Source organism: Symphalangus syndactylus, chromosome 8 (assembly GCF_028878055.3).
Source record: "Symphalangus syndactylus isolate Jambi chromosome 8, NHGRI_mSymSyn1-v2.1_pri, whole genome shotgun sequence".
NCBI lineage: Eukaryota > Metazoa > Chordata > Mammalia > Primates > Hylobatidae > Symphalangus > Symphalangus syndactylus.
The window spans coordinates 44,471,578-44,487,566 of record NC_072430.2 but is presented as its reverse complement, the minus strand read 5'-3'; the positions used below and the strand labels follow the sequence as shown (position 1 = coordinate 44,487,566).

Genomic DNA, 15,989 nt, shown 5'->3' with positions numbered 1-15,989 from the left:
TGACACCACCGGCCCTTGAACTTTGTGACTATACAACTTTGATATGGTTTGGTCGTGTCCCCACCCAAATCTCGTCTTGAATTGTAGTTCCCATAATCCCCACATGTGATGGGAGGGACCCAGTGGGAGGTAATTGAATCATGGGGGTGTTTTCTCCCATGCTATGCTCATGATAGTAAGTTCTCATGAGACCTGATGGCTTTATAAGGGGCTTCCCCCTTCATTCAGTTCTCATTCTCCTTCCTGTCACCATGTGAAGAAGGACATGTTGGCTTCCCCTTCCCCCATGATTGTGAGTTTCCTAGGCCTCCCCAGCCATGCTGAACTGTGAGTCAATTAAACCTCTTTCCTTTATAAATTACACAGTCTTGGGTATTTCTTCATAGCAGTGGGAGAACGGACTAATACAAGCTTCTGCTGAAGCTGGGGAAAGAAGATATGAACCCCGCTTGCATCAGGTATCTGTTCCTGGACAAATCAACCATGGCCAGGAGCAGGGCTTATAAATAAATACATGGCAGCTCCTGAAGTAGCTTTGTGTACATGCCAGAGTACAATTCTCAGGAGGCAAGCAGAACTGAGCAGGAACCCAGAGAGGCCCTCTATGCCTGCTCACCCATTTTGGAGTATTCACCATCCAGAATCCCTATCTGCTTCACTCAGATTCCCAAGAGACCCAGCATAAGGGTCAACACAACCAAGTACATTCACTGTATTCCTCGGCAGCCCTTCTATCTCCATTTGGATCTCCTTTCCTGCCTAAGAAATGGTGCTGGACAGCCTAGGCACAAATCCAAAAGCCTTTTAACTCTCTGCATTAAGCTTAGATCTTATCCTATGTGGCCAACATTCATTTCTTTCCTGTGTCCCACCTTGGAAGCTCTAGCTACCAGGCATAAGGCACCTCCAGCCCAGATTAAAGAGACAGGAGAGCAAAGAAAAGGTAAGGAGTCCTTGCTTTCATTTCTTGTGCTGTTTCTGCACAGTCTGATGATGTTGAGAAGCATAAAGGAAAAGGAGACCACCTTCCCTCTCTGCCCAGCGTGGGGTGCTCTTTCACCTCCTCTCAGTCTTTGGCTACCCCAGCTGTGAAGTTAACCCTCTCTGCTACTCTCTCTGGGAAGGATCACCCTCCCCTCCCCCCGTGAAGCTGGGAGAGCAGTTGAGGCAGCAGACTGCTAAATGCCCAAGTCACCCCTGGGAACCTCCAAGATGCACTTTGCTGTCTCCTGTCTTTTCCATGCAATGATGATGGCAAATAGGACAAATGAGGGTGCATAGATTCATGAACACTGGGTTTATTTGCATGGGTTGTGATAGTGGCAGTAAAATAAAACATGGTGGTGCCATTATGCACCTTTTATCTACTGCCACACTCTCCTCCAGGTGACTTTATTTTCTACATAAATAAATGTAGTAAGAAATAATAATACATTTATTTTTTCACATAAATTGCTCTCAAACTACACCTGTGGTAGGCAAAATAATGATTTCTCAAAGATGTCCATGTTCTAATCCCCAGAACCTGTGAATAGGTTATGTTACTTGGCAAGGAGAATTCAGGTTGCAGGTGGACTTAAGGTTGCTAATCAGTTCACCTTAAAATAGAGAGATTATCCTGGATTGCCCAGATGGGCCCAGCATAATCACAGGTTCCCTGAAATGTGGAAGAGAGAGGCAGAAGAGTCGGTGTCAGAGTGATGCAGCATGAGAAAACCATAGCTGGCTTTGCATATAGAAGGGGGCCGTGAGCCAAGGAATGCAGGGAGCCTCTAGAAGCTGGAAAAAGGCAAGCAAATGAATTCTTCCCTAGAGCCTCCAGAAGGAACGTCACCCTGCTGACACCTTGATTTTAGCTCAGTGAGACCCATTTCAGACTTCTGACTCTTAGAATTACAAGACAATACATTTGTATTGTTTTCAGCTGCTAAATATGAGATAATCTGTTCCAGCAGCCCTTAGAAACAAATATAAAATCCCAATCTCTCCCCTTCTCTTAGAATCTGAAGACCAAATTGTTCATCCTCTTTGTCTTTAATATACCAGCATCTCTAAGCACCCTGCTGACTAGGAGTGCCTCTTATAGCCCCAATACGTGTATGTCTAATTCTGATGATTCAATACTTCCTTTTTCTATCAATAAAATACAACATTCAAGATACATATTCCCATGTAATTTTACTGTTTCCTTTACAAAGCCTCTGACTTTATTTATGTAACTTAGCAAAATAGATTTCCCTCTTCTAATACAATAAATTTCCCTTCCGACCATTACCACTCATCACTGACACTGGCCAGCAGATGAGTTGCTCGTAATGACTTTGGCTTTGTTGCCTGGTTCAGATCGTCAGGACTTTCTGTGTTCCTTCTCCACGTGTTCCTCTATAGCATGTCTTGATGCCGCTTGCCTAGACCTTTTTTGGAGAAGGCGTGACATGGCACAAGCTCACAGGAAGAATTTCATTCATGCTTAATGCCTGTTACAAAATCATATTTTGTGCTCTTATGTTGGGTGGTCACAAAAATCTCACCTTGGGCTCTCAACCACATTCTTCTAAACCAACATCACCGTTAGCTCTCACCACCTCTCTTCCACCCACTTATCTAATGATATTCCAGGATTTTTCTTAAAGAGATCTGGCTACGAGCCTGTTATTTCATTACAGCTTAAATAATCATATTACTTCCCATTTCCTTAGTTGCTCTCTGGACTTTTAAGATTCTACTGCCTTAGGCTGGTCAGCGGATAGCTGCCTTCATTGCTATGCCTATAGTAATAGGCAGCCAGAGCCTGCAGGCTCCTCTTGGGACCAGGTGCTGGCTGAATTCTCACCGCAGCCTCTCCTGAGCCTTCCGTGTTGTCCCCTCACCCCAGCACTCACTCAGGGCTCCATATGGGGACTTGTCCACAGGACCTGACCTGACTGGTTGGACCCCTCCTTCCCAGGTTGGAGATGTGACCACATCGAGGATCTGCTAGAACACATTTGGGGAGGGGTCTGATAAAAACCCCAGCCTGCCTCATTGAAATCTAAGGAAGCAAGAGGGAGGAGGGGAGGAAATTTCATTTTTCAATCCCTATGTTCTACTTCAGGGAAATCTATTTCTGGTCTTAAAAAAAAAAATTCCCCAATAACATAATTAACTAATTAAAAGACGCCCCACCTTTTGCCTTGGGCTGCCAAGTGGATGTCTTTTATTTGAGATTCAAAACTAACTAAGGCTGAGATGATTGGAATGGCCAGGGCCGATGTCCTGGGAGGACAAATGGGGCCCCCCGGGCTGTTTGCTCATCTCAGATTTTGAGAATGCCATGGATGCTCAAATGCCTCATAATCGGGAGAACCCCCCAATATGTCATTGTGACTCAGGTCCTCTGGGGCACCTCAGTACAACTCGTCACTCCCTGAACAGGATTTCGGTTTTCTGCTGCTGACTTGTCTTTGTGCTGATCTGAGCAAAGGAGACAGGTGGCCCAGAGTTCTCTCTGTATCCCCACATCCAGCTTGCTCTCTCACATTCCCTGTAGTGGGTTGAATAGTGGAGCCCCAAAAGATAGGTCCTAGGCCTTACCTGTGAAACCTGTGAATGTGACCTCCTTTGGGAAGAGTCTTTGCAGATGTAATTCAGTTAAGGATATCTAGATAAATCATCATGGATTATCCACGACTCCAAATCCAATGACAAGTGTCCTTATAAGACAAAAAAGAGAGCAGATGACACAAGCACAGAAGAAAGCCATGTGAAGGCAAAGACAGAGATGAAAGTGATGCAGCCACAAGCCAAGGTGTGCCTGGAGCCACCAGAAACTGGAAGGAAAAGAAAAGAAAGGAGAGGCGAGGTGAGGTGAGGCGAAGTGAGGTGAAATTCTCCCCTAGAGCCTTCGGAGGGAGCATGGCCCTGCCAACACCTTGATATCAGACTTCTAGCCTTCCAAAACTGAGTATAAACTTCTGTTGTTTTAACCATTTGTGGCCATTTGTTATTGCAGGCCTAGAAAACTAACATATTCCTCAACATGCAATGCCATTTCTTTTATAAAGAATTCAATCAGCCCAAGTAGCTAAGAAGCGGCTCCCAAGTGCAGCACCAACTTGTAGCCTGATCCTTCCTGCCACAGTGCTTTCTTAGAGCTCCCTTGCCCACATTCATTCTGCCTGAGATGTCGTAAAGCTCTTGATATGGTTTGCCCGTGTCCCCACCCAGATCTCATCTTGAATTCCCATGTGTTGTGAGAGGGACCCAGTGAGAGGTAATTGAATCATGGGGGCAGGTCTTTCCTGTGCTGTTCCCATGATAGTGAATAAGTCTCACGAGATCTGATGGCCTTAAAAATGGGAGTTTCCCTGTACGAGCTCTCTCTCTTTGCCTGCTGCCATCCATGTAAGACATGACTTGCTCCTCCTTGCCTCCCACCATGATTGTGAGGCCTCCCCAGCTACATGGAACTGTAAGTCCATCAAACCTCTTTCTCTTGTAAATTGCCCAGTCTCGGGTATGTCTTTATCATCAGCATGAAAACAAATTAATACAGCTCTTATTGGTGAAGACTGGCCCCCGGGAAGATGCATACCTTGCAGGAGATATATAGGACAGAGGATGTGCCTCTAGTGTGCCCATGGTTTTGCTTGTCTGTTTTATATTTGTAGAGGATTGTCAAGATTCTTTGGAGATGCTTTCCCATTTTCTATCACAATGGTCCTGAGTGCTCAACAAGGCTGTTATATAACATGATGAACTTGACAAAGATCAGTTTAAATGACTCAACCAAGAACTCAAATCAAGGCTTTTCAACTGGGACCACTGCTTCTTCTACCCCACGGGTCATGGTAAACACCTGGGACAGCGAGGAGGCTCTGAGGTGCCCAAAAATTTACATCCATCTTCAAAACCAAAATTATCAGGGGCTTCTTCATTTTGATTTGATAATAAAACATCTTGTGTCCTGAATGTTTCGGAAAATTGAGGAATGAGATGTGGTTCTTCTCAAACTTGAATGTGCATATGAATCACCTGGGGGATCCTATTAAAATGCAGATTCTGACTCAGGAGGCCTGGGCTGGGACCTGAGATCTTGCATTGCCAACAGGCTCCCAGGTGATGCCAGTGCAGTTGGTTCATGGATCACATTTCCAGTAGCATGAGATGGAGCCTCTGACTAATTTCTCTGTGTGTTCAGCATTAAGCTAATTGGCCATTATTGCCCTTTGCAATTCAGTAGTAGGAATTGTGGCTCTGACTTTGCTGTTGGGGGAGAAGTTGCTGACACACAAGCTGGCAATGCTTAAGGAAAAATTTTATTGTGGATCAATACCATAAAAATATTCATACCTTTTGGTCAAATAATTCTGCTTATGGATATGAATTCTAAATAAATAACCCAGAAGATGAAAAAAAATCTGCGTGAACAATGGTGTTCTACCACAGCACTGTGTATATTAAAAAAGAAAAAGTCTGTGTCTAATATAAAGGAAATGATTAAGTAAATTGTAATAAAGTCACTCAATGCAACCAAGACAATATTGTAGGCATGTTCATCTTCTCCTTTCCTCAAATGCAACATGTCACTAAAGGAACAAAAATGGCATGAACTCACAAGGTTAACAAACTATTAATAATTTCAACACATTTGTCCAAGATACAAAGTCTATGTAATTGGGGAACATAACCACAGGCCCCCATGTCTCTATTTGTAATGTTTTATTTTTTTAATTGGTCAGTGAGTACAAGGTGTCAAAGTAAAACCTTACAATTTTTATACCTTTCTGTATGCCTGAAATATTTCAAAATTTAATAAGAAAGTGCATAGGGAAAGAGTGAAGAATATTCTAACCTACATGTTGGGGGCAGAAGTAATGTGACAAAATAAGCCAGTTTTCGCAACAAAGCCTGGCCTTGGCTCTTGAAGGCATTAGGGACCATGGAGGGCAGGAATGAGGTATGGGGCTAACAGCAGAGGAAGGGTCAAGTCTGTCCCAGGAGACTTTGCACCCCTAGATCTCCTGCCCCACTAGGAAACAATCCTTCCCACCTACCACCACTGCAGCAGATGGGCAGTTTTTTCTGGAGAGAAATTGAGCCACATATGCTCAGAACTCAGACACATCAGATCTCATAAGAAGCCAGCTGAAAACAAGAGAATTAATGGAAGCTCTACGCACTGAACTGTGGGACCTGTAGGGATGGAAAGTGTCATACCTTTCCTCATCTACCATAAGGATTACGGCCAACACTGCTATAATAAAAGAGGTTAACAAGAGAAAAGCATAAATTCATTTATTTCATGAGTTTCACATGACACAGAAGTCTTCATTAATGAAGACTCAAAGACCCAGGGAAAACTATCTGTATTTGTGCTTAGGTTCCATGAAGAATGGGAAGCCTTGCAGAAATATGATTGGACAAAAGGGTGTGATCTACTGGTAACAGACTGAGGGGAGGAAACCCAGCAAGGCCTGTCTGTTCAGATTCTTCTTAGTCTCTCTGAGTAGCATTCCTACCTCTCGGGTAGGACCTCTCTGGAATGAGGGTTTTCAAGGGAGAAGGGAGAGAGTGACCTTTCTAGGTTTTGTGGCTTGCTTTGCGGGAGAGGCATTCTAGTTTCTATGACCCACTTTGGGGAAAAAGAATTCTTGTTTCTATGACTTATGTCAGGGGAGAAAAAGGGATGGGAGACAGGGGCAGGAGAGAAGGTGAAAGCCTTGGCTTCTGAGGCCCTTCCATTCTCCTTTAGTTCAAAGTACTCAGCATGCCAACGTACTATACTTCAGAGTATCATGTTCTGAGCCCCAACAGACCCTCGGCCCCTCCCCGACCCTGCTCTCAGGCCTCCAGGAGCCAGACATACATACCCACGGGCAAGAGACTGTCAAAGTATAACCTGTGGGCCAAACCATACTCCATTCTGTTTTTGCAAATAAAGTTTTATTAGAACACAGTCACATGCATTCATTTGCAAGTTGTCTATGGCTGCTTTTATGCCACAGCAGTAGAGCTGAGTAGTGGCAACAGACACCATCTGGCCCACAAAGCCTAAAGTATTTACTATCTAGGCCCTGCAGAAAAAGCTTGCCAATGCCTGCTCTAGAGAAAAATAGACACCCCAGAGGAAAGACTCCAGATCCCTCAGTTGGAGCTCCCATTAAAATACTGGTAAACTTCGCTATGACAATGAAGACCATCAGTGACAAGCCCCATCCACACACCCACTGAGCTGCCAAGCAGGTTTCAGTACCTCAGTCTTAAGCACAAATGGATGTCCAAAGATTTTCCAGACACTCAAGGAAGGCTGAGCGTGAAAGACTGTAATCAAAATAAACTGACAGAAAAAAGGAACTTGGAAGAACCGAAATAATTCAACAAGTAGAAGAAACTTACAATAAAAGTATAGAATTCATATTATCTGAGAAATGAGAAGATATTTCATCCATAAAACAAGAACTAGACACTATGATAACCAAAAGTGAACTCTGAAACTTAGAAAGTAATGGCTCAAAATTAAAAAATAAAAGAGAGTTTAACAAAAAGACAAGGAGATGAAAAATGGGAGGGAAAACAAACAATTCAGGATGTCCAATATTGAACTGGAAAAAAATATAGGACAAGCAAACAAAGGAAACAAAGGGTATAAAATTAGTGATGAATACTATAAAATTCCTGATAAATATTTTCTTATCTATTGCACACTGTGCCCAGCATAGTAAATAACAACAACCAGCAAGGGCCATCATGAAATTTCAGAACACTCTAGCAATAAAGAGATGATTCTAAGTTGACAGAGAGAAAAGAAACTGAACCAAAGAACGAGAATCAAAATGGATCCAGGCTTCTCAATAGTAACACTGTATACCAGAAAAAAAAAAAACGTGGAGTGATGCCTTCAAAATTCTAAAGGAAAGAGATTTTTCACCTAGTGTTCTGTGTCTAGCACTATCAGTCAAGTATGGAGATAAAAGCATTTTTAGACTTGCAGGGATTCTCATGCATCCTTTATTAGGAAACTACTAAAGGATGTGCTTCAACACAATCAGGTAGTAAAAGCAAGAGATAGACATGGAATCCAGGAAAGATGGGCTTTTCAACACAGAAGCGAAGGAAGTCCCAAAAAGATCATTTTCCATCAAGTCCATAGAGCAAATGATCCAGTTTTGAGCAAGAAGACTAAAGACTTCAGGAAAGAGGATCTCTGGGAAACAAGAGGACAGAACTGCTCAATTATTTGATGTGTTTAAGATGTAAAAAAATGATTGCTAGATGTTTTACAGGTTAAAACACTTGCTTGTTTTAAAAAGTACTTTAAAAAGTAGTATGATATTTAGCTGAACAGCAAACAATTTTTATCTAGTTTAATAATGTTACACTGACCATTGATTTAACAAAAATTGTTACACAAATCCATTTGGAGGATCATGTAAGAAAAGGTGGGAGTTGAGGACTGGTGAATAGAAGGATAAATTCTTGTCTAAAATAAAAAAAAAATCAGGAATAGATATAAAAGCATATAATTTAGAAATATATAGGTAACTTTTAGAAAAAACATAAGGTGGAAAGTAGATGCCTCTCTGAGAAGGGATGGGAGGAAAAAATAATTGCTTTTGCTTTTTCAGTATATATAATCATTTGGTACTATTTTATTATTCTAACTATTCACATACATTTTGATAAAAATAAAAATTAGTCTAAAATAAATTATGTCAATCTATAAGATCAACATATCTATTAGATCATAATTATAACTAGAAAAGTTAAGTTGCTTTTTTTGGAAAAAATGCTTACGTTTACTCCTTGTGGTCTGCTGGTATTTAAAAGTCTTTGTCATAAGAAAGTCCTTCTGTTGGGAATGCTGAGCTGGCAATCTGGTGGAGCTGTAGTGTCTTTTGTGTGTTCCAGATGCCTTGAGAATCAGTCTTTGTGGGAGGGTGGAACACAAACAGGTTTGACCAGTGTATTAGTATCAGTAAGGCTAGCATAACCAGGGAGAGATGCACCAAGGTTCAGGTAAAGAGTCAAGTGGGGAAAAGATACATAAAATGCATTTATATATCGTGGCTGCAACAATGCAAAAATGGTATGTTCATAATGAGAAGGAAATAAGGACAAATGAAAACAGTTTGATGTGTCAGAAGTGGGAGCAGAAATAAATTTTTTCCTTTAATTTAGAATTATGTGAAGACTGCAATAATGTTTGTGTAAAACAGAATAAAGGGGTTTTCTAAGGAAATCAGTTGCATTCTTTGCTCTGCCTCCCTCCTGCAGTTTAATTGCCTACACGGAACAATATATGGAATATGACCCTTTGATAACACCAGCTGAACCATCCAACCCTTGGATCAGCGACGACGTTGCTTTGTGGGACATAGAGATGAGGTAAAAAATGTTTTAAGGTTTGGGAGTGGGATGAATGTAGACAAAAATCCATGAGATCATGAAATTACCTTATATGCTATCTTAATTTGACATTTTTTATCGCTAGAACAGAAACCCCTCAAGTAGCCTCCCGGCTGAGTTCTACTTACAGTTTCTACCTCCTTTTAGCTTTGATTTGTGCATGGATCCTTTGTGGCTTCCCTCTGACCCTTTGGATATCATGATAACTGGGACAGTCCCTCACCATTCCCTAGTTCTGATTGCTGGAAGAAAAGAATCTGTTGTTCCAATTTCTTTTCCTGTTAGACAGCAACAATAATGATAATAGCTGGCACATATTCTGCATTGGCCACATCCTGCAGTAAGTGTCTCTCACTGAATCCCCTCGACAGGTAAACATTACTATTCTCATCACTCAGCAGGTATGGAAACTGAGGCACAGAGGAGTTAATGAACTTGCCCAAGGTCATACTGCTAGTACAGCAGAGTTAGGACTGGAACTCAGGCAGAGGGCTCCAGAATCATGATTTCGTCACTCTGTTCTTCTGGAGTAACTGCTAGCAGTGATTCCAGCCAGTTTCTCCTTCCCTGTGAGGGAAGCCAGTGTGTTTACTTAAAAGGAGAGGAACCAAAGCCCAGAGGGACTTGGACCACTTCCAGAATTGCAGAAGGAAACACACAGACAAAGCTAGTGTGGTGTGCCTTCGTACCCCCTGCACCTCGGCTGGATGAATTTTTATTTCCATTTTCATGTCTCTATCACTCTCACATTGTCTTTCACCTTTGCTCCTTTTCTGGCTGCTTTTCCTGAAATGGAAAAAATCTTATAAAAATAATAAAAGTCACAGATGCTCATTCTAAAAAGTTCAAATTATCCAGATGTGCATAAAGAAGAAAATGCTCTCTTCCTCCAACCCGATTTCACCTTTCAAAAAGAACCTTTGTTTATAGTCTAATGCTGTGGTTCCCAGAGTGGATCAGAGCACCCTGGGCATTGTGGGGAACTCACAGAGTTACCACTGGATAGTCTAATTTTTTAGGGAAACACAGTGATGGTTGACACATGCCAGATACTGCATAAACTACTAGCTTAAGATGGTTCAGTTTCAACATTAGAGCACGTTACATCCCTTATGATGATACGCATCTTTGCACATCTGGCTTTTCGGAGCAGTCACTGTGATAAAAAGCAAGAATTGCGCAAAAATTAACATGGAATAAGAAATAGGGATGGTAAGTTCCAATCTAATTCCAAAATTTAAGAAAATGTGTAGTGCCCAATAGGTGCATATTGTAGTTATTTAAGAATGAAAAATAAATTTTCAATTTATGTGTCTTCAAACAGCTACTAAGTTGTTAGGATACAAATGCATATTAAGTTGATTGGTCCTAGCCATAATAAATGACACTGTTAAGTATTTCTTTTGGCCCAGGGGCACTGTGAAAAACTTACTGAGACGCTAAGGGTACCATGAGCTCAGCAAGTTTGGGAACATCTGATTTAGTGTCTATTACTTTGGATTTTTATGCATATATGACATTCTATCCTTTTGTATAATTGGGTTCAATATATATACCCAAATATATATATATTTTATATATATATATAGTTCAATAATTTTTAAATTAACAACATGTCATGGCAGTCTTTCCATGTAAACACATATAGATCCACCTTACTCTTTTTAATAGCTACATAGTATCCTCTGGCACAGGTGAAGTAAAATTTATTTTACTAATCCTTGGATCATAAATATTTATGTCCTCCTTTTTTTTGCCACCAAAAACAATGATTCCATGAACATCTTTCTACACAAGTTCAATTATTTCCTTAGTATAAATTTTCCAGGAGTAGAATTCCTAGAAATGGTATGCATATTTTAATTTTAGTTCATAGGTCCAGATCCCTCTTGAGCAAAACTGTAACACATCTTTTTCATTCCCTTAGCTTAAAAGTGCCCATTTCCCCATATTCTTACCATCCCAAGCATCATCAATCTTTTTATCTTTGCAAATCCAAAAGGTTAAAATAATTCTTGTTTTACTCTTTTGTTTCTTTGTTAATATACTTGAGAATCTTTTCACATGGTTATTAGACAGATTCTAGCAATATGTTTTACTTTGGATATTGGGATATAAAACAGTCGCATTTACTTGAACCATATATTTTATCTTTTTCCTGATATATTTCTGAATCTCATTCTTTGTTGGTTTCTTTTTCTCTTCCCTGACTTTTATTTTATTAACAAAATTTTATATTAACTTTGTAAAAACCCTAGTTTCTAGTTGTATTTACTTTTAAATGTGTTAATTAAAAGCATCATCAATTTAAATAAACAAGAGTGAAGTATATAAAATCGTGAATTTACCTTTGCCTCCTTTAAATCCCATTCTTCCTAGAGGGATGTTAACTTGATATATTTTAAACCAACATTTTTGAACTTGTATTTCTATGAACATTTAAAAATTAACTAGTATATAGTATTTATCTTCTTTCTAATATTTCTGATGAGCCCTAGGTAGTTCCTTCTTTCTAAGTCAAGAACTTAATTCTTTCTTTAACTCAGGATTTTTTTTCTCTTTTTAAAAAATTATTGCTGCTTTTTTTTCCATTCTATCCTCACTTTTCAGGAAATCCTTTTTTGAGAAGTCTGGGCCTCTGGGATGGAGTTGCTACATCTCTTATATTTTCTGTATTATAATTTCCATCTTTTAATGTTTTTATTCTATATCCAAAGGATACAATTTCCTGAATTGCTCTTCAGAATCACTGCTTTGATTTTCAGTGGTGTCCATTCTGTGATTTTATATTTTAGAGAGTTTTTCTTTTCCCACTGAGTGTTGGGAGGATGGTTGATAATCACGCTTTTCATTTCCAAGACTTCTTAATACTTCTTGGACTGTTCTTTTCTTAGTAGCCTGCTCTGTTCTATTGGTGTTTGTCATCTTAATCCCCCTGGAGATGTGATATAGATTTTTTTCATAGTTTATATTTTTCCATGTTTTCATATCTCCTCTCTATTTCTACCACTTGGTTTTATTCGGGGTTATTCGTTAGAGAATCATCATTTCTGGTCATTGTTTCATTCCTCTGGTCACTGCTCAGAGCAGATCATTCTTTTTGTATGCCCAGCTATTTGGAAGACTGCTCATTTTTATAAATGAAGGTCTTAGCTTTCAATCCTGCCATACATTAGAACCACCTGGAAGTTTCTAAAAAATACTAATGCCTGGTCCTCACACATAGCCAATTAACTCAGAATTTCTCACAACTGAACATTTTTTTTTAATCTCCCCACACTTAGGGAGATTTAAAAAGTCTAATGTGCGGCCATGACCTGGGACTCTATCAGTAGCTGGTGAGGGTGCTCTCAGTGATGGTATGGGCCAATGGTTCTAAGCCATGCTGTGCCTCAGAATCACCTGCCCCTCTTTAAAAATACACGTGTACTGGGGTGGCTCTGGGTGTCTGCATCTTGAGCAAGCACCCCAGGCATTCTGAGGCACACCACAGTTTAAGAAGTCCTGGTTTGGTTCATGGAGTTCCCCGGCAGGCTTTCCCCTGAGCAGTTCACACAGGAGCAGGGCTGCACCTGAACGTATGAATGGATGGGCATAGGTCAATTGCCAAGGTTCCCCTCTGGGTCCTGGGTATGTGGTCCAAGAACAGATTAAAAGATTGGTCCCTCTCTTACAGTGAGACAGGTGGCAATGGGAGTCTTGGGGAGGTAGACCCCCACCCTCCCTAGTGTGACATTCCTGCAGCCAAGTGTTCTACTCTGTGGGTCAAGCCCTGATGGAGTTTCTGGTGTCTTTCTATTTCCTCGCCACAGTACTCCCCAACAAGTCTACTCTTCTCCCTCCACTAATGGGTCTTAGGGGAACCCACTTGGAGCTGCGAAAGCCAATGAGAGGCAGGGAGAAAGCTAGTGTGTCTTTAAAGTCTCCCTGGTTCCCAAGATGTTTTTTCTCTGTGTGTGTGCTGTGCTGGCAGGAGCACAATCCTCTGGCCTTACTCTCCGTATGAGAAGCTGGCCAGGAAGCATCCCCCTTAACTTAGCAAACCCTTTCGGCCATGTGGAGCCTGTTCCATGTTCCTGAGTTGCTTACATATGCCCCTTGTCTGATGCCCACCCACTGCCTCCACTTCCAATCCTGCTGCTCAGAGCTTGGGGTTTTCCAAGGCTTCTGTTGGGGACACTGAGCTATTTTCTTCTCTGATGCCTCCACTGGAATCTTAGGCTGCTGTCAATCAGCTATGTCACAAGTTCACTCTATCTGCTTCGTGCCTTTCTGAAATTTCTCAAAGCTCTCATCTGCTGATAGGAAATTTATTTGCCTCTACATACTATGTTTAGTTTTTTTGTTTTGGGGTTTGTTTGTTTTTTTTTTACTTAGCTCCGGGATCTTGCCTGTTCCCTCCTCTTTGGCCACTTGTCCCCCAGATCCTCACATACTAGCTTCACTTCTCATTCAAGTCTCACTCAGCATTGGTGTCCCTTCCTCAGAAGGGCTTTCTGTGACCACCAATCTAGAGTGGCCACCTCATCCCCCCAGCTGTTCTATATCACATCCTCCTCCTGGTTGCCTTTCTAAATAGAATGATTTCAGTGCCTAGGCCTATCTGGCGCACAGTGGGCACCATGTGGGCTGGAGGGAGGATGGATGAATAAGTCATTCTTTATTTGATCGTTTCACTGGTGTTTGGGAAAGGAGGAGAGGCAAATGTGTGAACCTAATTCACAATGATAAAATGAACTTCCTCTTTTGTTCTTGAAAGTCAGCAAAGAAGTATGTAATCATTTAGGAAAACGGGGTCGCATGGCCTATTGGTTTATTCCAACCTATTCAGCACTTTTTCCCCAAGGAGGTGCTACCTGCCCCCTACTACTCATGCCCTCGTTCTATTCCTGTTGTTCTAGCTTCGACTCTGAACTTCATGCCTAACCTAGGACAGCTACAGTGTTCTGTCCACTTACAGGCAGAATCAACTGTTCAGATACAAGTGAAAACGAAGCCCTGTTTCTTCTCCCAACAGACTACTCCTACCCACTTAGTTGCTGGCAGTGATGTTAGGAAAAAACAGAGTGTGGAATCAGTGCCAACGTCACACTTCAGCCAAGGGTTGGTTTCTGTCCACAAAACGAAGGCTGAAGATGACCAATAAAATAATTGAGTCACTTTCTCTCAGTTTCAGTTTAATTCAATACATATGTATAGTAGTCGACTGTGTGCTGTGTTCTGAAAAAGAAGGGCTCTCAAGATACCAAATGTAGCAAGGTAAATAAAACATTCTATCTTACCATCTGGCACCAGAACTCCTCCTTGCTTGGCAAAGGACATTAAGCCACTTGGGGCAGAAAGTAAGGCCCTAAGGGCAGAGGGGTTGGCAGAGACTCAAACAACAAAGGGAGAGGGTTGTGCTGTCCTGCTGAGAAAATGAGACAAATGTATTCTCTGTTCCTGAGAGGGGAGAACTAAGGGCAAGGGAAAGCAGTGGAGGGAGAGAAGCCAGAGGCCAACAAAAACTAGGTCTCTGTGCAAGGCCAGGGAAATGCCTAGCATTGAGGTGACCAGGGACTTTTCAAAAGCAGGAATGTCTAATATGTGGTTTTTTAAATAGTAGGCTGCCAGGAGGTGCAATATGTACCCACTTTTCAAGACCCTCAAATTCCTGTAAGGCCCCCACCCTCCCCAACACTTCATGAGAGGAGGGGTTTGGTGGGTGTGGGTGAAGGTTTGTGGGAAAGGAGAGACAGTGAGAATGCAGGACTCCCTTAGGAATTCATACCAATCTCAGGTGGGCTTTGGACTTCACTGGGCTGGGTGAAGGGATCCAGGCAGGCTCGTTATTATTTCCAGGGCCAAGGATGTCATCAACAATGTCTAAATTCTGCAAGGTGGAGAATATACTGTGTCTGCTGTGGGGAGGTTACAGACAGCCAAATGGAGGATGGCCATAGCAGTTGAATAGAATCATGGACAAGATGACATAGGATATACAATAAATAGCAGAAAATTGTGCTTTAATTCTTTCTCCTTCTCAGACAAGCTATTCGATCTGGAAGTCCAAGGATAAGAAAATTATATTCAGAGGGGAAAAAAGGCAACTGTTTTAAAGGATGGGCAAACTACACCTCAAGTTTATGCAACGTAGTGAGCTGTGATCGCACCACACCACTACCGCCTGGGTGACAGAACAAGACCCCTAAAGAAAAAGAGTAAATTCTGAGAAGTAAAGTTTAATTAAAGAAAATAGTGATTGCCAGGGCTTCTCATTGAGGAGAAGTCGGCCAAAAGTTGCCAGATGACATAATTCTTTATGTCATCTGAAAACCACCAGGAGAGTGTCCCAGGGATGCGTATGTAAAGTATTTCTGGTGGTGCCACTAACTAGATGCTGGAGTCTAATGAAACCTGGTGTTGTCAGCAGAATGTGGTTTGTGATTTGCTCTCTCCGCATGACTTCGGTTTAGCTCTCCCTCTCTGCTGGGTATCAGGCACATGAGCAAAGAGCTGCAAGGAACCTGGCTTGTCCAGCTTGGCCACAGGCATTCACTCCCAGCCAACCTGACCTGCTGAGAGGCAGAGATCATCCCTGAGCTGCCCATGCACAGCGAGTT

The 15,989-nt window shown here is 41.6% G+C and overlaps 1 protein-coding gene across 18 annotated transcripts in view; it reads left to right on the top strand.

Annotated features, from left to right (window-relative positions):
• Positions 1–15,989, top strand: part of RGS6 (regulator of G protein signaling 6) — a 640,138-nt gene that overhangs the window by 559,567 nt on the left and 64,582 nt on the right. For 11 of the 18 annotated variants that reach the window (XM_055288923.2, XM_055288918.2, XM_055288914.2 and 8 more), the window contains exon 13: positions 9,256–9,366. The exons of the other annotated variants lie outside the window; for them this stretch is intronic. In XM_055288923.2, the coding sequence (XP_055144898.1) occupies positions 9,256–9,366 (111 nt within the window). The remainder of the gene's footprint in view (positions 1–9,255; positions 9,367–15,989) is intronic. 18 annotated transcript variants of the gene reach the window in all.